Source organism: Acinonyx jubatus, chromosome C2 (genome assembly GCF_027475565.1).
Source record: "Acinonyx jubatus isolate Ajub_Pintada_27869175 chromosome C2, VMU_Ajub_asm_v1.0, whole genome shotgun sequence".
Lineage (NCBI taxonomy): Eukaryota > Metazoa > Chordata > Mammalia > Carnivora > Felidae > Acinonyx > Acinonyx jubatus.
This window is the reverse complement of record NC_069384.1, coordinates 126,349,515-126,377,042: the sequence shown is the minus strand read 5'-3', so window position 1 is coordinate 126,377,042 and position 27,528 is coordinate 126,349,515. Positions and strand designations below refer to the sequence as shown.

Sequence of the window (27,528 nt, the reverse complement as noted above, 5' to 3'; positions counted from 1 at the left end):
TGCACCCATTCTCTGACTATTTGCTCTGTGTTGGATGCCAAGAGCTCATGGTGGCATGTACTCTGGAGAGCCTCGTCCCCCAGCAACGCCTGGGTTATGCCCTTCCTGGGGGATGGTGGGAGGGGCAAGACCAATGACTGCACACTGCCCATTGAATACAAAGGCCCAGCCCCTTGCCTCAAAGTGGGAAAACTCTTGGTGACATCACATTGCATAGCACCTGTGGAACCTGGCTGAGGCTAGACTGAAGCGTGAGGCTATATCTTTGCTCAGCTTTTTCCTCTGCTCTATCCTGTTTCCCTCTCGAGCCCCTCCTGATATCACAACCTCAGTAGATCCCCTACACAAGAAACTGTGCCTCAGGCTTTGCTTCTAGGTACCCAGCCTAAGTGACATCCTTTTCTCCCTTCCTAGCATGTCACAATTTAAAAGCATAGATTTGTATAACTCTTGGTTTAATGCTTGTTTCCCCCACTAAAAAAGGCAGGAGCCACGTGAGGTCCCTTTTACAGAAGAGAGCAATGCACTGATTTGAACTGGAAAGCCACACGAACATAGCCTCTCAGGCCTTGCTCTGCAGACTTTCCCTTTTTTTTTTTTTAATTTTTTAATGCTTATTTATTATTTTTGAGAGGCAGAGACAGAGCATGAGCAGGGGAGGGGCAGAGAGAGAGGGAGACACAGAATCCGAAGCAGGCTGCAGGCTCTGAGCTGTCAGTAGAGTCCAGTGGGGGCTTGAACTCACGGACTGTGAGATCATGACCTGAGCTTAACCAACTGAGCCACCCAGGCACTCCCAGACTTTCCTGTTCAGGTGTTCTGGTACATTTGCTTGAAAAGCCAACCTACAGCAGCCACCTAGCATCTCTTGTGGCCATCTTCCTCAAGCCAGTCCTAGATAGGCAGATTCCAGAGCCTCAGGTGACAATCCGATGGGCTCTGGATTGGTCACCTAACTCCACACAATGACCCGTAGTTCTGGCACCACATCACAGATCAAACTTGGCAGACAGCTCTCAGGTGAGGGTGGAGGTCAAGCAGATATATCAACAGCTCTCTATTTTACAGGCATCACAATCTGATTCAATGGAAATCAAGACAGCTTTCTTGTTTTACTGGCCTACCAGCATTCCCGGGAAAAGCTGGATTCCTATGAACATCCGAGGGGTTCCTAGATGGCAGTGTCTTTGGTATCACATACCTCAAGTAGAGTTATAGTATAACCCTTTTAATTAGAATCTGGAAGAACTGTGGCAGTCTACGTACTTCCAAGTTTTTGAAAAACTTTTCTCTTAGTATAAATTTTTTCTAAACATTGTAATTCTCTTTTCTATTGGGTTGTCTTTCATTATTGACGGACCGATGACTTGGGGTCTTTATTCTGAGATGAAAGACTTCTAGGCAAGACACTGATGCACAGGGAATTAGCCTGGATGTATTTGGATTACAGGAGGGTTGCTACAACTGTTTCTGATGGAAACCCTAGAGCCATTTCTGACATATTTCTTCCCAAAAGCTAGGTAAACAGAAAGACCCCATAAAAAAAATGAGAGACTTTTTTTTAAACATTTATTTGTTTTTGAGAGACAGAGTGTAAGTGGGTGAGTGGCAGACAGAGACACATAGAATCCAAAGCAGGCTCTGGCTCTAAGCCATCAGCACAGAGCCCAGTGTGGGGCTTGAACCCATGAACTGTGAGATCATGACCTGTGCCAAAGTTGGACGCTTAACCAAGTGGGCCACCCAAGCGCCCCTAGTGTTTCTAGTTTTTGAAAGAGGGATACAGAAATATAAGCCAGGGGCTCTTTCTACAGTTCACAACCTGGGTAAGAAAATAAGAAACACCACTCAACAGAAGCATAATGACAGGAGACAAATGTCCATGGATATGTTTTTCACAACACGAGTTCTTATACAAAAGTGTAGCTGAACATGGACTTTGTGGTGTTTCCATTGTATCTGAAAGGACTCTTAGAAAATACGAAATCTTGTTACTGGGTAACACTAGTGGTCCGGTTTGCCAAAGGTCCTTTCCAGTGGCACCAAGTTAACTAGTAGGGAGAGCAGAGATACCTGCCAGATAACCTTTAATCTATAAACTTACCCAAAGTTTGAAAATGCCATGGGGAATCTTAGGAATCCCACCAATCAGCCAATAGGATCATCTAGACATGCGTTCCACCTGCAGGTGCTACAGGCCATTGCTCAGACTGCCTCTCAGAGGGAGGCACAGGACAAGTTAACACTCTCCTTACGTCTGGCTTCCTGTCTTTGCCCATCCCTCTTGTGTTTTTAATCACCTGTGTCACAGGACACGTGTAAGTAGTTGGCATGTGTTAAACTCTGAGTAGAGCAAAATCAGAGTTAAAGGCAAATGTTGAACTACTTACATTCAAACACAAGCTAGTGAATGAAGAACTTTCGGTTCAAGGGCCAAATATTCTGCATTCCTGAGAAATCTGTTTCTCATTCTGTTAAGTATTTTCACATTGCACTTTGCTTCCACAAACTAAGTGGGTGTACATTTTTGAGTGTAGCTTTATCACTTCAAAATCTGAATTAGGAGAATGAAAGAAAATATGTAGTTTTTAATTTTTTAAATTTTTATTTATTTTAGAGAGAGAGCGCGCGTGCATGTGTGCACCCGGGGAAGAGGCAGAGAGAGAGGGAGAGAATCCCAAGCAGACTCCACACCGTTAGCATGGAGTCCGATACAAAGCTCTATCTCAAAAACGGTGAGATCATGACCTAAGCTGAAATCAAGAGTTGGATGTTTAACCGCTGAGCTACCTTAGTGCCCCTATGTATTCTAAAAAAAATCCATCCATGAAAAGGGAGCCAGGTGTTAGTTTCCTACAGGGGGAACGTTCTCATGGAGGTACTGTAAGGCCAAGTCGGTCCACTTCATTTCTTGCTCTTTAACAGATTCTGTGGTGCCACCGTTGTCCTGTTCAGGTTCAGGAAGCTCATTCTGAAACGGTACAATGGACATTCAGAACGCTGGTATATTCTGCATTAATAAGCCCCTTAAAACTCAAGAGTACTTAGAATTAAAACCTGTGCGTTCTTAGAAACAGGCAGCATAATTGACAGAAATGTATCGTAAAGAAAGAACTAGGATAAAAAAACGTGAGGAAATATCACATGTATCGCTCACATGTGCCCTGATGTCTGTAGCAGGGAACGGCAGCACCATGACTCTGGCGCTTGTGCAAGAGGCAGTGGTGGCAGAAGGATGAGAGCACAGGCTTTTGGAAGCCACTGGGATCCAAGCCCACAATTCCACCCTTTGCTGGGTTACCTGGGCAAGGTATTCAAACTCCTAGAGCCTTTGTTTTCTCTTTGGCAATGGGAGGAAAAAGGAGCCATCACCTCATAGGATAGCTATGAAGACCAAATGAGATCAAGTAAATGAGATCAAGTGCTCACCACTGTGGGGGCCATCCAATGCTCAAGAAATAGCTGCTGTTATTACTAGTGGCTAGGATCACTGAAAAGAACCCCTACTGACTCTTTTCTGGGGAGGCTGCTTTAATAGAATACCACATTTTCTGGAATATTCCTTAAGCACAAGAAATGTATTAAGATAAAACAAAACAAACTATCCTGTCCCCAACATGCTCATATTATTATTAAGTGGCAAGCACTGAAAATGTAACATGATAGGTGAGACTTCCCTCTAGTGATGGAGCATAGCAACATAAATCCTGCAAATGACCAGTTCATATCCGGCCAGCAATTTTCTTAGAATGGTAAATCATGGGCCACACTTAGTATAGAATCTGACATATAGATTTTTCAGCATGAGATTTAATTTACATGTAACACTGTATAAGTTTGAGGTATATGACATGATGATTTGATACATGTATGTATTATGAAATGATTATTGCAATAAGGTTAGTTAACACATCCATCACCTCACATAGTTAACCATATTTTTGTATGTGTTGAGAACTTTTGATTGTTTCCTTGTAGTTTAAATTTAAATTTAAATTTATTACTACCAGGATTTTGCTTTGTACCAGAGTTCACTGACACCAATATATGTCTTTTTAATTACCCGAATTTACACCTTTTGAGGGGGGGCAGCAAAGTGTTACCCGATACTGAGACTTAGGATTTCCCACTGAATTCCATTTTGCAGTATATGAATATAGTAATGTTTTTATCCTTTATAATTATTCAAAATAGTGGGGCCCCTGGGTGGCTCAGTCAGTTGAGCACCCAACCAGCTCAGGTCATGGTCTCACCATCCATGAGTTTGAGCCCTGTGTCGGGCTCTGTGCTGACAGCTCAGAGCCTGGAACCTGCTTCAGATTCTGTGTCTCCCCCTCTCTCTGCCCCTCCCCTGCTCATGCTCTGTGTCTCTCTCTGTCTCAAAAATAAATAAAAACATTTTTAAAAATTTGTAAAAATAAAATAAAATAATTCAATATATATAACATGATTTACTTACAGTTTGTACGAGTATTATCTGAACCACATACATCTTGTTTTACAACATACAACATAATACTGAGATTCAAACACATCTGTACAAACTGCAAAGAACTATCATTTACTGTAACACAATGATACATTCAAACTTAAAGAGAAAGTTTGTTTTCAATAATTATTTATAGCTGACAAAGCATAAACAAGTCCTTTGCTAATGAATTATGTGATTGGCAGACAAGCAACTTTACTTAATTTCACCTTATTCGTGGTATATGTTCTGAAAAAGTGTGTTTCATTTGGTCACTACTGTCTCTTGCAATGAATGCCAAGGTTAAAAAAAAAAAAAAGCGTATGTGCTTGGAAAACAAATGCACAGTATCCTGAGGTATCATAAACCCAACCATCAATTATATGGTATACTGCAAAATGGCCTCGATTCTTGGCAGCTACTCTTATGAAAAGGCAGAGTCCTCTTCCCCCGGTTTCAGATTGGGACTGGCCAAGTGCCTTACTTTGGCTAACACAGAGCAGCTGCAGTGTCAGTGGGCTCGCTGTCAGCCTGAGCTCCAGGCAGTCTCACTGTTGGTCTCCTGCTGCTCTTGGAACCCCGAGACAGCCATGTGCAGTCTAGGCTAGTCTGCTGGATAATGAGACTTGGGCCTAAGCACCTTGCCATCCCAGCTGACGACCTGCTACCTACCAGATTATGTGACAAGTCTCCCGATAACCCAGCCTCCAGCTGGCCTGCTGGCTGACTGCAGAGCACAAGCAGATCCAGCAGGGATCAAGCTGGCAAGGACTGGAAGACCCTCTGAGCCCAGCCACAAAATCATGAGATAAACGGCTATTGTTTCAAGCCACTCTGTTTGGGGGAGATTTGTTAGGCAGCAACAAAAGCTAACCAGTACACACACTGCCTCAGAATCACAAGACACAGGAAAAGACACAGATTCGCAAACAGGCTAGGCTACAGCCTGGATGTTAGCATGGAAATTTCTCTCCCTCAACCCCTTCCACAGCAGCGGTCCCCAAATCCTGCCATGAGCCTGTCCAGAATTAACCAGCTCCCCTCCAGTGTCATGCCTTTGTTCAGGCCCTCCTCCCCTGCTGATACACTACTGCAATCACTTCCTTACTGGTCCCTCTGCCCAGTCATTTGCCCTCTTCTCCATGTCACACATCCTCTAACAACACTGCTGAACTGATTTTCCAAAACTCAAATTTGAGCATGGCAGATTTCTATTTTGAAGACCACTCAACCTCAGAATGAGGTTGAAGCATCGCATCAAATACTCCTCTCAAAATTTGGTCCAAGCCCATCTTTTCTGCCTACCTTAGATGACAAATATTTTCTCCATCCACAGTGAATGTCTCACCATCTCAAGCCTTCAAAACTCTGAGCCTGTGAACTTCTGTCCCCTCTGTTGGAGTGCCCTCGTCTATCCCCACTAAATTTCTGGCCCTCCCTTATGACCAGCCTAAATATTATATTCTCTCTAAAGCCCTTCCTGATGCTGAATGGGCAATCAGCCACTTCCTATCCTATGTAGCTGTTTACAACCCATTTATAACACTTATTGTAATTATTTATGCATGTTGCCTCTCTAGCACCCCAGGGGCAAGAACTATATCTGACGTTCACATAGTCTTATGGCATACAGTAGGCTTCAAAAAAATGCTTGTCGAATGAAAAAACAAAAGTTTATAAGACAGGATCTGCAGCCTTCACACAGACCTAGGTAGGAAGTCCCAACTTACCAGCTGTCGGGCTTTGGACAAGTTCCCCTCTCTGATCCTATTTCCTTACTGTAAAATAGGGATAACACTACTACTCTTGCAAGGGTGTTTCAAGGGTTAGAGATAACATACATGAAATCTCAACCTCGGTCCAAGGCATAAAACTGGTATTGAGTAAGTGACAGCTATAATTCTCATTATGCACTCTCTTTTGACTATTTTTCTAAACTTGAACTAAGCTGTGACTTATATTTAATATGTGTATTATTCATTGAACATATTATCATCTCTTAACCTTAAATGAAAATGTAGGTGAGCTTAAGTTTATTTGTTGGTCAACAGTAGTAGCAGTCTACTTGTAAGCTGTATTTCATTAACAGCTCCTCTCAAGGCACTTGGCGTGCTCTACAGAAAAAGTTCCCAGAGCCTGTTCTCTTTGTTTTTTGTTAGGCCTCTATGACATACATAGGATTTTAAATAAACATTTATAAATGCAAAACTTTTATGTTTTATTTTTTAAAAATGTTTATTTGAGAGCAAGAGAGTGCTTGTGAGTGGGGGAGGGGCAGAGTGCAAGGGAGAGAGAGAATCCCAACATGGGACTTGATTCTATGAACTGTGAGATCATGACCTGAACCAAAATCAAGAGTCGGACGCTTAATCAACTGAGCCATGCAGGTGCCCTTACAAACGCAAAAACTTTTAGATCATTTATTATTACATGAGGTTCAACAAACTCCTTGCAGGACAGTTCTCCAGAGATCAGGAAAGAAAAGAGTATCACAGGGCCCTTTTGGTCTAAATGCAAAAAAGCCAGGTGTCTTTCAAACATTTTCCAGGAAACCTAGGATAGGTGTGTATTTCAAGAGTGTGTCTCTAAAGATGTCAATCGATCAACCACAGGTAGACAAGTAGGAAATACAGAGTAAATGCCACTGCTTTGTGTTCCACTCCATCTTGTGCATTAAGGTCTCATTATCTGGTTTACTAGCTTTGGTGCAGTGGACAGAATGCGGCTCAGAAGGCTTGGGTTCCAGTCCTGGTGTGACCCCTAACTGAACTCCTCATATCAGCTCTCTGAACCACATTTCTCTACAAATAAAAAGGTCAAGCTATCCAGGGTCTTCTAGAGTTAGAGGAGTCCACAGCTTTCATTTCTTTGCCCTACTGTTTTATTTGTCCATTGATATCCTACATCTACTAGCACACTCCAGATCATACGTCTAAGCCACCATCGCTGGCACAAATTATAGCCTACCAGTGGTATTGCAACATCCTCATACGGCAGCTTGTCTTCTCGCCAGGCATCGTCAATCAAATCCAAGATCCTTCCATCTCTCTGTACCTCACTGTCCATTCTCCTGCAGCTTTGATCTTGTCAGATCTATAAGCCAAAGAGGTGACTTCTTAAACATGAAGGCTGAAGGGATGATATAATCTAGCACCAGGACTCCCCAGGCTTTTTAGCCTGGATGTGTCTTTTGGTGTAACATCACCCTGGGAAATGGGAAAGACTCATCTTCTCATTTGGGTCAGGTGACAACTTATTTATAAGATCACAGTCTCTCCGTTCTGCCTCCCGCTCCCAGCCCTCCCCGCTGCTGAAGGATGCTTTATAGCATATATAGGACAGAAATCAGATATAGCTCAGTTGACAGACCAGTGTGACAGTGTGACCTTGTGTACAAGGCCACGGTATATCTAGAATGTAGCTTTTCTCTCCTAATATGCATGTTCACCTTTCCCTGTTCGGGATGCCTTTGATGAATCCCTGATTCATAACCAAATCTCCTCTCTGTCCCCTTTAGCCTTTTCCTGAAATATTTCTACAAGTCTCCACCTGCCTTGGCTCTAATATTAGCATCCTTAGGCACAGGAGCTAAATGAACACACTGAGATACTGAACTGGGCCACACAAAGTAACCAACTACAGATCTGACAGAAATCCTCAGCTGAGTTTGTAAAGGAAAACTGCCTCCCTTCTTAAAACAGTGCCCAACCAGAGTTCTGAAAGGAGCACCACCAGGTGAACAAGAGTAGCAGGACCCCATGCTGCCCATTTCTGCTTTCCTTTGGGGTTCCTTCCTGATTTTTTAATGCTGTACTCCCTTCAATGCCTGGACCAAGTGGTCAAGATGTTACTTAGCTCCTTGGCCATAGCCGATTCTCCATTTTTCTCCTAAACAGCTGCAGCCAGCATGGAGAAAACCTCTGGTTTCCCTGTTTCCAAGTTTGGGCTCTGCTTCTTCATTATGGGTTATCACCCTACTGTGCTTCCTGCCACAAAGTAGCCATCCTGATGGCCTGGAAGCCAATGGCACCAAAGGCACTTCCAGTCACTCCTAGTTTCTGAGGCTATGAACATTCACACAAGGAACAATCTTTCGGGGTGGACTCCAACTCCTCCAGACAGGTCTGTGCTTGTCCCCAACAGCATGACTGCAAGATAGCCCTAATGCCTAGGTAGTAATTACACAAGTTGGGTGGGATAAGAGTTTTTGACCTCATGGTAAAGATCCAGGCAAAACTGAAGCAGAAGGTATCCAGCTAGTTCTGTCTTCAGTGAAACAGATGATGCCTTGATGTTTCACTCAAGAATTAACTCAGTACTACCCAGTAGATAACTCAAAGCAAGTATAAGGATATTGACTTTAGGAAATTTACATACAGTTCCAGTTATATTTTTGGAATCCCTGTCCTGTAAGAGCCCCTTTTCCTGCTGCCATTCCTTTGCCCTTGCTGCTGCTGTCCCCTGGGATACCCTCATTTCTCTAGTTGATCAGAACTAGTTAATTTTCCCAGTCACACATAGATTGTGTGACTTTCTGTGAAGTGTTTTTCAAATCACTCTACCTTTAGCAGGCATTCTGCCCTTGAACGTTTCCTTCTTGTCCTTAGGATCCACCTAACAGGTTAGGTAGTCTTTCCAACAGTTTGCCAGGTATCCTTGTCTCCAATTAATATGTGTAAATTTTGCAGCAAGACTCAGCACATCTTTCCCAAATTTCGCCTCAATCTTTTTTTAGCCGTCCCTCTTGGAAACACCACTAACCCTGCCACACTTTCCAGACTTTGCACGTAAAAGCCTTTTTTCCCCCATCACTAACGCCTACTTTTCCTTCCAAAGTCAACACTGGGATCAGCTCATCTGGTCAACATCCCATTTCCAGAGTCAGACGCTAATGTGCCTTCACTCTTCAGGGGCTGGAAGAGTGGAAAGCATCGTAGATACGCAATGTCCCACACAAGGCCCGCTGTCCCAAGCATTTGCCACACTCGACAGAATGAACCACTACTACCTTCCTGAGCAAACTTTTCTTACACATTTAACAGTCCCAATGCCTGGAACGCTCTTTACAATCCCTTTGTTTCCAGCTAACCCCTAGTCAGTCTAAAAAACTTGGCTCCCAGGTCGTGTCCCGCAGGAGCTTGTCACACTGCTCATTACATGGTTTTCCCAGACCCTCGGTGCGTCCGATCCCCGGAGCAGGGGCACGTTTTATCTCATCATTGCACTTCATCGCTCTGGGAACAAGTAATTAACAAGATCTAAGTGGGACAGCCTTTTCGCCCTTACTAGAAATGACCCTCGCAGGCCACCACCATCCGTAAGAAGCGTGGGGCGGCTCAACAGTCCCGGCTTCCGGCTCCAAGATGGATACACCAAATGTGGAAGCGGGGGAGGCCCAGAACCGCCACGGAAGTGCCTTTCCACCCGCCCACGGCGTGCACCGGGGAAAGTGATTGTGAGGATGAAATGAAGCCATCGGCCTCCACCCACGGGAATGGGGAAAGGGCGACGCTGAGGAAGCAACGCGTCGGCGTCCCTGCAGACTAGGGGCGCAAGAAAGTCTTACCCGCGAGGGACCCAGCGCCGCACCCGCTTCTACCAGACCCCACCCTCAGCATCACGTGACCCAAGCCCTTTTCGCTCCGACTCCCGGATGTGGGTGAGCCCATTTGTTTGCGCGGAGGGGAGGTCTGGGAGGACGCAGCTTCGATTCAAAAGCGAGCGGGCAGTGGGCGGGACGAACGTGGAGACAGCGGAGGCTGGACGTCGGGTCGGCGGAGACGCGCGTGCGCGCCCCCGGCCGGAGGTAACGGCGGGAAGGCTCGGGGGCGCGCTCGCGGCGGCCCGGTAACTGCTTGTGCGCTTGTACGACGGGCGAGGGGCGGGCGTGTCCTAGCCCGGAGGCAGCTCTGGCTGTGGTGGCGCCGCGGGCTGCGCGGCCGTATGGCCCGGGGCTGGCCTCCGCAGCAGCCCGCAGGCCACCAGCCCCGCCTTCGCCGGCCGGGGTCCGCTGCGGCGCCCCGCCCGTCCGCCTCGCTTCGTGTGCTGTGCGGACCCGCGAAGGCGAATATGGCCCTGCCCGGCACACCGTCCGGGCCAGCCAGGTTGTCAGCCCCTCCCCCGAGGCCAGGCCGGCGGGAGGGCGGCCGGGGGGTGGGGGGCGAGCTTCCGCCGAGCCCTCGTCTTCCGTGGCGGAGCCAGCTGCGTGCCGCTCTTCCTCTGCAGAGGAGGAACCGCCGGCACAGCCCTCCCGCCTAGGCTGCAGTACCTGGTTAGCTTCCCAGCATTGTTGTGACAGGCCCTTGACGGCACCTGATGCCGGTTCTCTAATGGGGGGGGGGGGGGGGGGACTTAAGCAGTTTTTGAAGTAAGTTAATGTCAGCACAGGAGGTACGGGAATGTGACAGAAATCGTGAAGGACTGAAGTTATAAATTGCTCCAAACAAATCAGGGGTGGGAAATAATCATATCTTAGAGTGAGGGTTTAAAAGGGACAGTTCCTTAGGAGTACTTCAATCTTGAAGATACTTGAAGACAGGAAATTCAAGCTCAATGGTTTTTTTTTTTTTACGTCCCTTACAACATCAGAGAGTAAAAACGAGTCTGCTGGTAGTGACTAATCTTCATTTATAGTTAGAGTGCACTTATTTCCACAAAGTAGTTCTCGTTGAGCCTTACATCAGATTCATTAAGTTATTTTATTCCTTTAATAAAGCAGTACTGTAGGGTAGGTGCACTGCTGTTATAGTTACCCACATGCTTGCATTTCATTTTATAGCTATGGAGAGGAAGTCCTAGTAAGGATCATCAACTACATGTAACTTTCAGATATTTATATTTAAACTTATAGCTGTAGTTTAATAAAGTGTATTCTCTTATTTGAAATGCAGTACCGCCTTTAGATTTGTATCAGCTTCTTACCCTTTATATCATTATCAGTGATCAGTAGAGTAAAAATGAAATTAAAATGGGTTAGAAAAAAAGTGAAATGAGTAGAGATTTATAAACATTTAGACACACCGTCCTTTAAAAATGTATGTAGATTCAGGTTTTACAAATTATTTGTAATAAATGTATCTTAATTGTACTGAGGCCATTTTTCTCCCATTAGAAGGTGGACTTTTGCTTTGCCCTTCCCATTTTCATTTATGTAGTAGTGGTGGCCAGTTGAGACAGCATCAGTAATCCACTCTATTAGAGATCGCTACTTAAAAAAAAAAAAAAGTCAACTTGATTTGAAATTCATCTGCAGCCAACATGAACAGTGGTTGCAGGGATCGAATTTATTTTTATGTTTTTTTTTTTTTCCCTCTGAAAGTTAAATGTGCTTTTTTGGTTTTATAAAACCACAATAGTGTCATCATACCTGTGAAAATTTATAAAAGTACCACGATGTCAGTATTCAGTTTGGGTTGTTTTTTCCAACTGTCCCTGAAATGACTGTTTACAATTAGTTTGTTTGGATCAAAATCTCATAGAGATCCACATGTTGCATTTGGTTGATACATCATTTAAATCTTTTTTAATAGAGCAGTTCCCTCATGTCCCTTTCTCCCCATAATAGTCTAGAGTTAACTGATTGTATCCGCATGACATCCTTTAACATGTACATCCCTTTATTTCCTTTAAACCAGTAGTTAGATTTAGAATCACATGGTCCAGTATAGTAGCCACCAGCCAGGTATTTAAATTAATTAAAATGAAATCAAATTAAAAATTCAGTTCCCTAGTTTCATTATCCACATTTTAAATGCCCAATAGTCACAAGTGCCTGGTGGCTAACCTTGGAATGGTGTAAACATAAAATATTTCAATAATCACAGAAAATTCTGTTGAATAACACTGGAAGATTAGATTCAACCTCAATTTTTTTTTTGGGGGGGGGTCAGGGTGGTGGGGGTAAGAAGATTTCCTAGGTGGTGCAGTAGACAATCTATTGCATTAATTATCAGAGAGGCATGAAATGCCTGAGTTGTCTCTCTTGTGTTAAGATTGAGCAGTGTAATGCGTTCAGGTATTGTTAGCCCAATCCATCCATCGTGAAATTCCCTATGAGCTTTTCACTTAATGGGGAAATCTTTTCATGGATCTAGATTGCCTGTATCCATTATTGCATTAGGGATTGCAGAATGCTGATATTCTAATTCTCTCATTCCTTCAGTGTTTATTAGCTGGAAATCTTTTATGAAGAACAGCTCTCCCCCACCAGCCATTTGACTACCATCAGCTATTTGAAATGTAGTTTGTACAGGAAAGGCAAGAAAAATGCTTAATTCTTTCCCTCTATTTTCAGACTACAGTAATGAGTTGGTGGCCTACCAACCTCCAAAGGTAACCATGAGGGTTTTTGCATTTTTTTAAAAAATCATCATGGACTTGAATATATTTAAACTGTTTCAACTTACTGCAATTTTGTTTTTTGTTTTTTAATACCCAAATTTTCCTACCTTTGGGTAGTGGCATCTCCTATAAGTTGGCTCCTGTCCACCTTGATATGACTAGTAGCCTTTGATAATTCCCTTTTTTCTGGTAAAAGCATGTTCCTCTCTCATTTATACATTAATGGCTACCAAAAAGACCTGGTTCCTTTGAGTGGAAGATGGTATTTAGAGACCACAGCCTGGGTGCTCTTGCTGCTAGTTTGGTCAATGGCTCTAGGATTTACAATGGCCAGAGTTAGAAAATACACTTATTATCATTTATTATTTTTTAAATATGAATTTTTGAGAGAGGGAGAGCATGCACGCGTGTGTGTGTGTGTGTGCATGCGTGCGCACACACACGTGAAAGAGGGGCAGAGAGAGAGGGAGAATCTGAAGGAGGCTCCAGGCTCTGAGCTGTCAGCACAGAGCCCGATGCGGGGCTCAAACTCACGAACTGTGAGATCATGACCTGAGCTGAAGTCAGATGCTTAAATGACTGAGCACCCAGGCACCCCAGAAATACATTTTTTAAAACAAATATACAGAATTCACACTGATTATTTACATTTTAGGGTTTTTTTGTATTTGTTCTTATATGTGTGTCTTTTTGTCTTGCTGAAAATCTTAGAACCACATTAGGTTAACATAATTACCTTTTTTCTTTATCCTATATTCTACATACTGGTTTTAAGTTAATGATACCAATTTTATTATTAACCATGTGATTCCTAATAGTGTTTAGGATTTCTTTGCAGTTCTTTTTTATCTTTAATATATATCCCGCTTGGGCTATGTACAGTAAAACTTGCATTTTAAAGGCATATGAAACAATTTGCTATATGGTTTGTTTGCCAACTTGATATCTAGTTGATACTTGTTTCATTTTGTTTCCAATTTTTAATATTCCTTTTTTAATTTGGATTTTTTTATATATGTAACAAATTAGCTAGTTCTCAAAACAAGTACCTATAAAACACAGATATCCAGACAAGTTTAGCTTTCATTCCTCTTTTCTCCACCCTGTTTCCCTTTGTTATAGGTATCATGTTTACTGGCTTTGGATTTATCCTTTGATAAAAACAAATGCATTATCTACTTGCTTTCCCCGTCTGGTAATATATGCCTTGTAGATCCTTCCATAGGAGTATGTTATCCCTTTTGACAGCTTCATAACATTCCATTGGTGAATGAATATTCAACTAGTCTCTCTCTCTCGATAGGCTTTTGTGCTATGTCCTACTATTGCACATTGTGCTGCACCGTGTGTCCTTGTGCATGTGTGACTTTGTATTTTTGCCAATGTGTCTTTGGGATAGTTTCCTAGAAGTGGCATTGTTGGGTCAAAGGGTAAACACATATTTCTCAGTTGCTAGGTATTGCCAAAATCTCTACAGAAATTATACCATTCTGTGTTCCAAATTTGCCTACCATGTATGTGAGTGCCTGTTTTTCCATAGCTGTATCAGAGTATATTGTTAAACGTTTGAGCTTTTGTTAATCTAAATATAACTTCCTGTATTTTAAATTTGTATTTCTCTTACTTGTGAGACATCTTTTCACGTTTTGTTTTAACTTAAGTTTTTATTTTCATTTCAGTTAGCATACAGTGTTACATTAATTTCAGGTGTACACCTTAGTGATCGGTACTTCCATACAACACCTGGTGCTCATCACAGCAAGTGCCCTCCTTAATCCCCATCACCTATTTCACCCATCCCTCCACCCATGTCCCCTCTGGTAACCATCAGTTTGTTCTGTATAGGTAAGAGTGTTTCTTGTTCTCTCTCTCTCTCTCTGTCTCTCTCATCCCTGTGCTCATTTGTTTTATTTCTGAAACATAGGAGTGAAATCGTATGGTATTTATCTTTCTCTGACTTATTTTGCTTTGCATTATACTCTCTATCTCCATCCATGTTGTTGCAAATAGCAAGATTTCATTATTTTTTATGGCTGAATATTCCATTGCGTGTACATACCACATCTTCTTTATCAATTGTTGGACACTTGGGCTGCTTCCTTATCTTGGCTATTTAAAATAATGCTGATATTTTCATATGTTTAAAGTCATTTGCATTTCTTTTTGTGTGAACTGCTTGTTCATATCTTCTGCCCATTTTCTATAGATTCCTCCCCCGTCTGGTTTTTATTTATTTATTTATTATTTTTTCCCCTCAACTTTTAGGAAATTTTTATATATTGGATAATTTACCCCTTGTGATAAAACTTTCAAATACTGTTATTTATCTTTTGACTTTGCTTATTGGCATTTTCCCTATGTACAAGTTTATCTTTATCTGCTCTGATTTCTCAGTCTTTCTTCTTATTCTTTCTGGACTTTGAGTGATAGTTTGGTCAATGTTTTAAAATTTCATTTTTATTTTGGAAAATTTCTTTGATACTTTGTGTTTTTTCCCTTAAGTTTAAGTAGGAACCTTTCTGAGGAATGATAAGTTATATTGATTGTTTATTGGAACAGCCAGTTTATCAGCCATAGTAAATCTGACAGAACCATATGTCTTTGTAATCATAGTAACACCAAGACAGGTAAGGGACAGAGCATTGTTACCCTCCTTTAAATGAGACGTGATGGGTAGGCATAACCCTTTTATTAGTACATATCAATTCATAATTCTATCTGGAGTTTTATTTTCTTCCTGTGTCCCATTTTGTGAGTAATTTGATCTTGGGCATATACTCTGAATATTTTTCCTGAATTGTAAAATGAAGAGGTTAAGTAAGAGGCCTTCAGATCCTTTCTAGCTCTTAAATTTCAATATACTAATGAATTTCAAAGCTGTGCCTGTTATTAGCTATCCTATGTGGATTCTTTTTCCCCTAAGACTTTAAGTGTCTTTTCTCTGTTTCCCACCCTGCATTTCCTTTAACTCTCCTATTCTAGATTTCACCACTTTAAAACAGCCTTTATTCCAAAGAAAAGTTGTAATTAATAACTTAAAAAGAGTTAACCATTAATAGCTTATGTCTGTTGATGTCTTGGTCTAACTGCAGAAATGACCATTGTAGAGCTACACCGTTTCCATTTAACCACATTTAGCATTTTATGTTAGTGGCAAGGAGTAGCAGATGATCAAACAGTAATTAAATTGGTATTTAATATTATGAACCAAGAATATCTAACTTTATATCATTATCACGTGGCACAGGCAAAGAAGAAAGCAAAGTGACATAGTACCTAGAGTTGAATGAAGCTCAGTTTGGCTAGCAAGGAATCAGTGATCTAGCCATGAGAAACTCAAATTAGAAAAGTCCATAGAAAATCTGGGTCCTTGCTGTTTACCTGATCCCAAGGAATGAGAACTGATGGTGTTTGGCAGCTATTCAAATAGATGGTGAAGGTATTGGTAAAGAAACACACTAGTAAGATTATTTTCCACAGAGAAGGTTGATGGTTCCCCCACTCCACCATCATCCATTTTTTTAAAACAGAAATGTCTTTGTTTTAGTCTTAAACCATTTTTACTTCTGAAATGGCAGTTTTCCCAGATGTGGACTATTTTCATTATTGTGTTACTGCCATCTGGTGTCCATGGTGTTGAGCTTGCATTTTTCCTGTATTCAGACTTTTTTGTTTGGTTTCATTTATTGCCAGTAAGACACTATTAAAGCAAAAGAAGATATGAGGGTATTTTTAGATCTGAAACTGTAAAATATATAAACACTGCACATTGGTTGGGACTTGGGAGTCGCACTGCCTAGGTTTGATGCTAGGACTATGATTTGTAGTTTACTGTAGTCAAGATAGCCTCAGTTTCCTCAAAGTCGTAGTATCTTTTATGAGCGTTGTGAAGAATGAATTTGACTGTATATACAACACAGAACAATTGAGCATTCAATGGCTGTTGTCTTCTGTTATAAATATTGTTAGTTATTAATAATATCCAGAAAATGTTAATGTATATTAGTAAATGTGTATTACTAATACATTAATGTTTAAGAATTATGTGACCTAAAAAAGTATAATTTTACTGATCATAATTTTGAATAACTGTAGTAGCACTGTCCTTAGGAATAGCTCTTTCTTTCTTTTCCTTTTTTTAAATTTTTTTATGTTTAGTTTTGAGAAAGAGAGAGAGCCCATGAGCGAACAGGGGAGGGGTAGAGAGAGGGAAACACAGAATCTGAACAGACTCCAGGCTCTGAGCAGTCAGCACAGACCCCAGTGCGAGGCTCAAACTCACAAACTGTGAGATCACGACCTGAATTGAAGTCAGACACTTAACTGACTGAGCCACCCGGGCTCCCCAGGAATAGCTCTTTCTTACAGATTTAATAAATACCCATGTACGGTAGTCAAGAGCATGCTACTTACAGTGCACATTTGATGGGCTATTAGAATCCCATGAAACCTTGGAGATGATAGTTCATACCCCCTCATTTTACAGATGCAAAAACTGAAGTCCAAGGACACAAAGCTGCCTAGTTGCAGAGCAGGGCTATTATCTTGGGTTTTCATCTACATGGTGCTATGTGAACTATGCACTGCCTCTCAGCTCCCCAGAGGGGAATAAAACATGGAATGTAGTTATACTGTAATTAACCATATGATGGTTTGAAAGAAAGTGGATTAGAACATGACGTTCTTTTTCTTTAGGTTTTTATTTTATTTAATGTTGGTGTAATATAATGGGAAAACCAACTGGAGAAAAACCCTCTCTGCCATATTTGTACACAAATAGTTAGTTTAATACTCCTGCTAGTAACTTTAGAAATGAATGCAAATAACATGCAGTAGTTGCATTTTCCAATCTTTCATTCCTCTCTGTGTCTCCAGGACACCCTGTTTTCGCCTCTGTCGGTACATTTGTCACACGGGGGGAACATTTTGGGTTTAATTTTTTCTTTCTCAAACTGGACTATTAATTCCTTGAAAAGGACCATTTCTTTCATCATGATGTACCTGTGGTTAGTACAACACTGAATTCTGTGTTAAATGAAGGAATCCCCTTCTCTTGTCTTTATAATAGATGAGGCGTTAGTACAAAGGGGCAGAACCTCCCACCACAGCCTTTGAGAATTCCGTAAAGACTAATTCAGGGTTGAGCCTTTGAAGGGTTAAGGAAAAAAAGTAGTTCCTCAGGAATGAGAAGTGGTTTGACATTGGTTAATAGTTTTGTAGAGGTGAAGAAACCTACAACAGGTACTTCTTATTGGCAGGCACTTCCAAATTTAAGGGTAATCTTTCCCCTGTCCTTCTCACCTTCCTTTCTTTATGGTGCATCTTTACCTTTCTATGGCAGTCTGTTCTTTCTCCTTCCGTTCTTCTCTGCTAGACTCTCCTCTGCAGTTCTCCAGCTATGACCAGGTTGCACAGAGGGATAGGGAAAAGGAGGAGAGTTGTGATAAGTTCAGCCAAAAGCATCTAGCATTTGCCATCTGAAATGCTACACTAAGCTCTGGAGCTGCAGAGGTGAATAAAATTCATTTTCTGCCCTTAAGGGTTAAATAGTAAGGAAAAAGTGTGCAAACATCTCATTCCCTGTGTAGTGTAACTCCTATGAAAGAGCTCTTAAGGACTTGCAGTGGGGGAAGCACAGAGGAGGGAGGACCCGTGGGGCTGCCTTTTGAGGGAAGGGAAGGTGTTCTGGGAAGCCTCACAGGCCTGCCATTTCAAGGGTGGGTAGGATCTCTCCTGATAGACCAAGAAGTTCAAGCTCAGGGCATTTAACCTTTTTATAGTATCAGTCTCTCTCTTTTTTAAAGGGCAGCGATCTTTACCTCTTTTTTTTTTTCTTTAAGTCTTTTCATTTATTTTGAGAGAGAGAGAGTGTGCCTGCATAAAAGGAGGGCTAGAGAGGGAAGGAGAGAGAGAGAGAGGGAGAATCCCAAGCAGGCTCTGTACTGTCAGCTCAGAACCTGATGCAGGGCTCAAATTCACAAACCCCGAGATCATGACCTGAGCTGAAACCGAGAGTCAGATGCTTAACTGGCTGAGCCACCCAGGTACGCCAATATCACCTTTTTATAATATCTCTTTTTTTAAAAAAATAAAGGTATACTTTTCCTCTGATGTGTGTGACCCCTGATTACTTCCTCTCATTTTGTGAGGGGCTTTGTTGTTAGTGTCCTTCTGGGGCACAGAACTGGTTCACAGGAATGCAACAATAAGGTATGATTTCTATCATGTGGGAAGGCTGTCAGTAGCATTCAGATCATTGTAAGTCATTTTCTTGTAGTCTGAAATGTATTTGGTCCTAATATTTCTTGAAGGGATATTCCTGGACTGCTTCTACACCCATCCTAAGAAGTGGCTGCATTTTCTCATTGTTATTTGTTGTTGTATGTTTTCATTCATATTCTTAGGTTTATAAGTTGGAATGTTAGAACTTGAAAAATGAATTTTCTCCTGACTGATTGTTTTTGCTTTCCCAGTTGCCAAGACAAAGGGGATTTGGAGATGGAGGCTTTGTTGGAAGGAATGCAAAATCAGGGACATGAAGGGTAAGATTGCTTTTGACCTTAAGCTCCTCACTGAGTTTAAAAAGCGTATCCAAGTTATCCCTCTATTTTGTGCTTTGGCTACAGAAGCAAAAGTGCTGAGCAAAAGCCCAGTTGATCCATGTCATGTTTGTGGACGGCATCTCTCTTTGGGGCGTTGGCCTCATCTCAGTAGTGAAGCCAGTGAAGCTGGCTACTTGTTTTCATCCCCCTCTAAGTTTTCTCCTCCCCAGAAGCAAACGTAGAAGTTCAGCAGTTTTGTACACTAAGAACAAATGCTTAAAAAAGTGTTTAAGCCTTAGTGATGATAGCTGTCTGTGGCCATTCCTGGACACCTGTTTGAACCCAGTGCACCTATCTATGTTTACTTCTTTTTCTACCTCTGTAATATCCGGCACCTCCTGTAACTGTGAAGGATGTCAACAAGTTTACAATAATAAGGCCGGCTGCAGGAGGTTTCTAATAATAAGGCGGGAAGAAATCATTGAAATAAACCTGGCTCAACGATGAATTTCTTGAAACAGCTCTTAAAATTGTATTATCACCTTCCCACTAGCCTACTCACTTCCAAGGCTTTTTATTTTGGTTAGCTAAGAATGTGACAAGCTCGCCTGGATTCTTCCTGATAGCTCTCCTAAAACATTACAGAAGAGCTACTTGTTGGTCATGGAAGCTCCGCTCACAAGCCAGACTTAAACATCATCTCGTGTTTGAACAAACGATTTAGGCTTTAGGGTTGGCTATGAGAGGAAGACAGAACATGCAGTGGAGTAAGTAATCATCTTAATATGAACATTAAAAGGAAAAGCTCGGAAGTCCTTTTCTTTGCTTCTAATAATTTCTTTACTGACACTGTTCCACCTCAGGTGGGTTTATGTCTGCTACGTTTTTACATGCGAAGGATAAGTCATGGGCATATGATCTTATTTACAGGGGATTTTTGACATCCTGTGAAGCAGAACTACAAGAGCTCATGAAACAGATTGACATAATGGTGGCTCATAAAAAATCTGAATGGGAAGGGCAGACACATGCTCTTGAAACTTGCTTGGGCATCCGTGAACAAGAACTGAAGGCTCTTAGGGGTCAGTTGGACATGAAACACAATGAGGTAAAGCCGTTGATTCACTCCTCTTTTTGATATTTTGACCTTGGCTTTTGTATTAAATATATTTCTAAAATATTTGTTGAAGAAAGCATTTGTGTGTTGTTTCTGTATTACTTCAGTGGTTTCTTTTAGAAGAAAAATTCATTGTGAAAACATGTAAGAATACTAATATTTATTTCAAGGATCATGTTACTTTGGTCACATAGAGCATATAACCTCTTAAAGAATGTGCAAAGGGTGTTACATGATCTTTGTATAACTGTCATCCTATTACATGTTTGTATTATCATTCACCGAGTTTAGCGAACGTTGTTTTTGGCCTCATTGTATGACTAGTGTAAAAAAGTTAAGCCCAGAATTCAATAATTTGCCTCTCTGGGTTCCATTTAAAAAAAACTTAAAGTTTTTTTTTCTCTGCCCTTGTTGAAAATTAGGGGAAAAGAAAGGAAAGAGGAAAATAAAAATTCCTTGCAATCCCACCACCATTAGTTATTGGTGATTTGGGGGGAAAGTTTGATAATGTTTGTTGATTGACTTCCATAGTTTAGCTGGTACAGTAAAAAGAAGAACATTAAATATTAGAAAGGAAGCAGAAAGCACTTCTAGGCCCAAGAAATGCCTATAATGTCTCGCATGAGTGTCAATCTGAGAAGGATTGCAAAAGTTGTAGGAAGGGCCTGGCCCCAACCCTGACTCTGATGAATTTTCCCACCAGCAGGATCACCCACGTATGAGTGCTGTTACTCGGTTTATTCAGGAATACTCCCATGAGGGTATACACTGAGATTGTGATGCTTTTTTTTTTTTTTTTTAATGTTTATTTATTTTGAGAGAGAGAGAGAGAGAGAGCGCGCATGCATGTGAGTGGGGAAGGAGCAGAGAGAATGGGGGAGAGAGAATCCCAAGCAGGCTCCATGCTGTCAGCACAGACCCCCAGTGTGGGGCTCACCCCCATGAACTGCAAGATTGCAACCTGAGCTGAAGTCCAGAGTTGGATGCTCAACCACCTGAGCCACCCAGGTGCTCCAAGATTATGATTCTTTTGATGACAATTATCAAAAGTATTTTAGAAATGTTTCACGTAACAAGGAAAGAATTAGGCTTGATATAAAGTGGTTTATGCTTGTCAAGGGAGTCTGTCAGTGGTTGGCCATTTGCACTTTGGGTCAGAGCGGTACAGAGTAATATTGGCCATGTCAAATTCAGTTTTCTGTGAAAGCCATTTGCTAAGCTGGAATGTATTTTAAAATTTGGTAGAACTTTGAGAATGTATTTTAAAATTACACTTAATGCAAACACGTAGAAGGTGGTGAAAAAGTATATGGGATGGTAATTGTATTTGATTTTTTTAAACACTGTAATTTAGGTAGGGTCAATGCTCCTTGTCTGGTAAGCTACTTTAGCTACCACGTCTTTATTTCTCCTAGGGCAAAACAAAAGTAGTTTTGTTTAGTAAGTTAAATTGATTGTGGTTTCCTAGCTAAGAAAATCACCGTATGTACACATAGGTATCTAAGTCATTTATTTTGTGAGAAACCCATTAAAGAAATTCCTGTGTGTGTGATTTTGAGAATATTTAGTCACTCTGAGGCTGTTTAAACTTATTCCTGTAGCTTAGTTTTGATGTCAAGGGCATTATTGCCGTTACTTAGTACCTCAAAAAGAAATTAAAGGGATTGAATGGATAGGTTCCATGGTAAGGATTTGAAGATTACAACTCTGGCCTGGGGACATAAAAGAAATTTAGAATTGTAGCTGTCTGGTCAATTTACTGCTTCATTGATTGGGCTGCTGAAAGTTGATTAAGTTTCTAGAAGTAAAGTGCTTTTACCAAATGCTAGTAATGAGAATCTATCCCATAGAGTTCGTCTGTGAAATTGTGTTGGTATTAACGTGTTTATAATCTGCTTTGATATAAGAGTTAGAAAATAGGACTTTAAGTTTTTGTCATTCTTATTTGTTTGAAAGTTACAGGCTTAGAAGCAGCCCTATGGTGTGAACAAGTGCTACCCAAATGACAGGTGCGTGTTGAGATACAAAACTTTTACCAGAATGGACATCAGCACGTTGCATCATTTACTTCTTAGAACGTTTCGCTACATAAAAAATGCGAGTTACACTAAACAGTGTGTTTGGTGACATAATTGCTTCACATTCTGCCTCAAGCTCCTTATCTTGTGCTGGATTGCTGTAGTGACCAGCTCCAGCCTGTGTGTGCATGCGTGGTACTTGGAGGAATACTAGTATAAACAATTCATTTTGTAAGTGAGTGCTTTATGTGTTTTCTGATTACACTGTTGGGATTGGGTTGTTTGTTTTTTTAAATTTATTTACTTTTATTATTTTTATTTTTATTTAAGAGAGGGTGTGGGCAAGCTGGGGAGGGGGCAGAGGGAGACAGAATCTTAAGCAGACTCCACACTCAGTGTGGAACCTGATGTGGGGCTCAATCCCATGAACCTGGAATCATGACCTGAGCTGAAATCAAGAGTTGGACGCTCAACTGACTGAGCCACCCAGGTGTCCTGGGATTGGGTTGCTGTTTTGGTTTTGGTTTTGGTTTTTAATTTTATTTAAATCCAAGTTAGTTAATATATAGCATAATAATGGTTTCAGGAGTAGAATTTAGTGATTTATCCCTTACATATAACATCCAGTGTTCATCCCAACAAGTGCCTTCCTTAATGCCCAACACCCATTTAGTATATCCCCCCACCCACGAACCCTCCAGCAACCCTCAATTCTCTATAGTTAAGAGTCTCTTATGGTTTGCCTCCCTCCCTCTCTGTTTGTAACTATTTTTTCCCCTTCCCTTCCCCCATGGTCTTCTGTTAAGTTTCTCAAGTTCCACATATGAATGAAAACATATGATATCTGTCTCTCTGACTGACTTATTTCACTCAGCGTAATACCCTCCAGTTCCATCCATGTTGCTGCAGATGGTAGGATTTCATTCTTTCTCATTGCCAAGTAGTATTCCATTGTATATATAAACCACATCTTCTTTATTTATTCATTAGTCGATGGACATTTGGGTTCTTTCCATAATTTGGCTATTGTTGGTAATACTGCTGTAAACATCAGGGTGCATGTGCCCTGTCAAATCACCATTTTTTTATCGTTTGGATAAATGCCTATTGTAATTGCTGGGTTGTAGGGTAGCTCTATGTTTAATTTTTTGAGGAACCTCCATACTGTTTTCCAGAGTGGCAGCACCAGTTTGCATTCTCACCAGCAGTGCAAAAGTGTTCCCCTTTCTCTGCATCCTTGCCAACACCTGTTGTTTCCTGAGTTGTTATTTTTAGCCATTCTGACAGGTGTAAGGTGGTGTCTCATCGTGGTTTTGATTTGTATTTCCCTGATGATGAGTGATGTTGAGCATCTTTTCATGTCTCTGTTAGCCATCTGGATGTCTTTGGAAAAGTATCTGTTCATGTCTTCTGCCCATTCCTTGACTGGATTATTTGATTTTTGGGTGTTGAGTTTGATAAGTTCTTTATAGATTTTAGATAATAACCCTTTATTAGATTTGTCATTTGCAAATATCTTCTCCCATTCCATCTGTTGCCTTTTAGTTTTGTTGATTGTTTCCTTTGCTGTGCAGAAGCTTTTTATCTTGATCAGGTCCCAATAGTTCATTTTTGCTTTTATTTCCCTTGACTCTGGAGACATGTGTAGTAATAAGTTGCTACAGCTGAAATCAAAGAAGTTGTTGCCTGTATTCTTCTCTAGGACTTTGATGGTTTCCTGTCTCACATTTAGGTCTTTCATCCATTTTGAGTTTATTTTTGTGTATGGTATAAGAAGGTGGTCCAGGTTCATTCTGCATGTCGCTGTCCAGTTTTCCCAACATCATTTGCTGAAGAGATTGTCTTTTTTCCATTGTATAATCTTTCCTTCTTTGTCAAAGATTAGTTGGCCATACATTTGTGGGTCCATTTCTGGGTTGTTTATTCTGTTCCATTGATCTATGTGTCTGTTTTTGTGCCAGTCCCATACTGTCTTGATGATTTCAGCTTTGTAATACAGCTTAAAGTCTGGAATTGTGATGCCTTTGGCTATTTGGGGTCTTTTGTGGTTCCATACAAATTTTAGATTGTTCTAGCTCTGTGAAGAATGCTGGTGATATTTTGATAGGGGTTGCATTGAATGTGTAGATTGCTTTGGGTCATATAGACATTTTAACAATATTTGTTCTTCTGATCCATGAGCATGGAATGTTTTTCCATTCCATTATTTCTTCTTCAATTTCTTTCATAAGCTTTCTATAATTTTCAGTGTACAGATCTTTTACTTCTTTGATTAGGTTTGTTCCTAGATATTTCATGGTTTTTGGTGCAATTGTAAATGGGATTGATTCCTTGATTTCTTTTTCTGCTGCTTCATTATTGGTGTATAAAAATGTAACTGTTTTCTATATGTTGATTTTATATCCTGTGACTTTTCTTAATTCATGTATCAGTTCTAGCAGTTTTTTGGTGGAATCTTTCAGATTTTCCATGTAGAATATCATATTGTCTGTGAAGAGTGAAAGTTTAACTTCTTCCTTGCTGACTTGGATGCCTTTTATTTCTTTTTGTTGTCTAATTGCTGAGGCTAGGACTTCCAACACTATGTTGAACAACAGTGGTGAGAGTGGACATCCCTGTCACGTTCTTGACCTTAGGAGGAAAGCTCTTAGTTTTTCCCCACTGAGGACGATATTAGCTGTGGGTCTTTTGTATATGGCCTTTATGATCTTGAGGTATGATCCTTCTATCCCTACTTTCTTGAGGGTTTTTATGAAGAAATGATGCTGTATTTTGTCAGATGGTTTTTCTGCATCTGTTGAAAGGAGCATGTGGTTCTTTTTCTTTTATTAATGTGATGTATTATGTTGATTGATTTGCAGATATTGAACCACCCCTGCATCCCAGGGATAAATCCTACTTGATTTTAATATGTTGTTGGATCCAGTTTGCTAGTATCTTGTCGAGAGTTTTTGCATCCATGTTCATCAGGGAAATTGGTCTGTAATTTTCCTTTTTAGTGGGGTCTTTGTCTGGTTTTGGGATCAAGGTAATGCTGGTCTTATAGAATGTGTTTGGAAATTTTTCTTCCATTTCTGTTTTTTGGACCAGCTTCAGAAGAATAGGTATTAAAACTCTTCTTTACATGTTTGGTAGAATTCCCCTGGGAAGCCATCTGAATATATCTGTTAAGTCCATCTGATCCATTGTGTCATTCAAAGTCATTGCTTCCTTGTTGATTTTGCTTAGATGATCTGCCCATTGTTGTAAATGGGATGTTAAAGTCCCCTACTATTATGGTATTATTATCAACGAGTTTCTTTATGTTTGTGATTAATTGATTTATATATGTGGGTGTTTCAAGTTGGAGGCATAAATATTTACAATTGTTAGATCTTCTTGGTGGACAGATCCCTTAATTATGATATAATGCCCTTCTTCATCTCCTGTTACATCTTTGTTTTAAAATCTAGTTTGTCTGATATATGTATGACTACTCTGGCTTTCTTTTGACATCCATTAGCATGGTAGATGGCTACTTTCAACCTGCAGTGTCTTTAGGTCTAAAATGAGTCTCTTTTAGGCTTTTTTTTTTTTTTAAATGTTTATTTATTTTGAGAGAGCATGAGTAGGGGAGAGAGAAGAGATTGAGAGAACGAGAGAGAGAATCCCAGCACAGAGGCTGACATGGTGCTCAGTTCCACAGACCATGAGATCATGACCTAAACCAAAATCGAGTCAGACGCATAGCCAACTGAGCCACCGAGGCCTGTGGATTGGTTTTAACGGCCATTTCTGCTAGTGTTACCTCCTGACACCATGCAGTGCAGGTTGACCTAATGAAACAAACAAGTAAGGAATTTGGAGTCCTGGCTGTGCCTCTTTCCAGCTGATTGGCCTTGGACAACTATTCTAACTTCTCTGAGCCTGTTTAATCATGTGTAAAATTGGAACATAATGCTTATGTCCCAGGGTTGTTGTGAAGAGTGAGTTACTATTTAAGAAATCTCTTTGAAAACTTCCAATTGTATCTAAAACGATCTGTTATTTCAGTTTTTTCTTCTGTCATCCATAGTGACAGTTTCAAACCTTGGCTCCCATTTCTCTGCCTAATGCCATCCCTTCTCAGCATTTAACCTCTTTTTTTCCTCTAAGAAATTGAAATATTGTTGAGTGCCCATTATGAACAAGACCCCTGGTACATAAATAAAAGTAAACAGTCTTTTCTTCACATTTAGTATTTATGCTTGCCACATGTAGTAAGTAAAAAGAAAAATGGTTCTGCAAGGTTGGTAAGAAAAAACAGTAATCACCTGGCTTACCCCTCTGAAGCTGGAATTCTGGCTGCTCGGAAGCACTCATTTCAATGCTTTAAGTCTTTTGGTATTCTCCCCATGTTTCTAAGTAACATTTGATACTGATTTTTTTTTTTAATTTTCAGTTTTAGCTATTTATCTAATGACTTGTTACCATGAAATATAAGGGTTTTACTCTTTTACATACAATTTCCATCCCCTCATCCTGCCAGGATTGTATATCTTAATTTTTGGTTAGATCAGTATTTCATATTTACATCATTAAGATGGTAGATAGTATTCACATCTGAGACAGATAGTCTAATGGTAAGCATATTTCTTACATAATTTTTTGTTTTCCTGGGAATTAATAATTATCTCATTTTCATTTACTTTTTAAAAATGTACCTACCACTGATTCTTCCCAAACTCTCTGACCCAAGTGTAAGTCTTCTCTGTGTGTTCAGACGTATCAGGTAATTTATTTATTTTTTTTCTTTTTTGTGAAGATGTCTTTAGTGGAACTTGTCATTCTCGAATAAGGATAAGCAACGCTGTAGGCTAGCTGGAGAGCTGCCATTTTGGGAACTCCCTTCACCAGTATTCTAGAGTTTCTTATGCTTTTCTCCTTTTTGTCTTTGTATTCTGTCATATTCTTTATTAGTTTATTTCTTCATTTTTGGTAGAACATACTTTTGAGATCTTCTATGTCTAAAACAAACATAGTCTCTTTTTATGTCAGATTGAGAGTTTTATCAGCTGTATAATT

The 27,528-nt window shown here is 40.6% G+C and overlaps 2 protein-coding genes across 9 annotated transcripts in view; one reads left to right on the top strand and one right to left on the bottom strand.

The window, feature by feature from the left end:
* Nucleotides 1–2,585: 2,585 nt before the first annotated feature.
* On the bottom strand, nt 2,586–10,184 carry ANAPC13 (anaphase promoting complex subunit 13). The gene is made up of 3 exons (XM_015085758.3): nt 10,035–10,184; nt 7,436–7,561; nt 2,586–2,971 (listed from the first exon to the last, which is right to left on the bottom strand). The coding sequence occupies exons 2-3, from the start codon at nt 7,532–7,534 to the stop codon at nt 2,846–2,848; spliced, it is 225 nt and encodes a 74-aa protein (XP_014941244.1). The 5' UTR covers nt 7,535–7,561; nt 10,035–10,184; the 3' UTR covers nt 2,586–2,845.
* CEP63 (centrosomal protein 63) overlaps nt 9,810–27,528 on the top strand; it is a 66,420-nt gene continuing 48,701 nt past the window's right edge. For 2 of the 8 annotated variants that reach the window (XR_003420948.2, XM_027061800.2), the window contains exons 1-3: nt 10,335–10,572; nt 19,282–19,350; nt 20,281–20,458. Coding sequence is in view for 3 of the 8 variants with exons in the window: in XM_027061800.2 (XP_026917601.1) it covers nt 10,412–10,572; nt 19,282–19,350; nt 20,281–20,458 (408 nt within the window). In the remaining 5 variants the exon portion in view is untranslated. The other 6 variants (XR_008297984.1, XM_027061805.2, XR_008297981.1 and 3 more) reach the window with 5 other exon arrangements.

Coding starts and splice junctions, on each gene's coding strand:
- ANAPC13 (XM_015085758.3), bottom strand. CDS start 7,534: ATGGACAGTGAGGTACAGAGAGATGGAAGGATCTTGGATTTGATTGAC. Junction 2,972..7,435: donor AGGATGTTGCAATACCACTG/GTAGGCTATAAT, acceptor GTACCGTTTCAG/AATGAGCTTCCTGAACCTGA.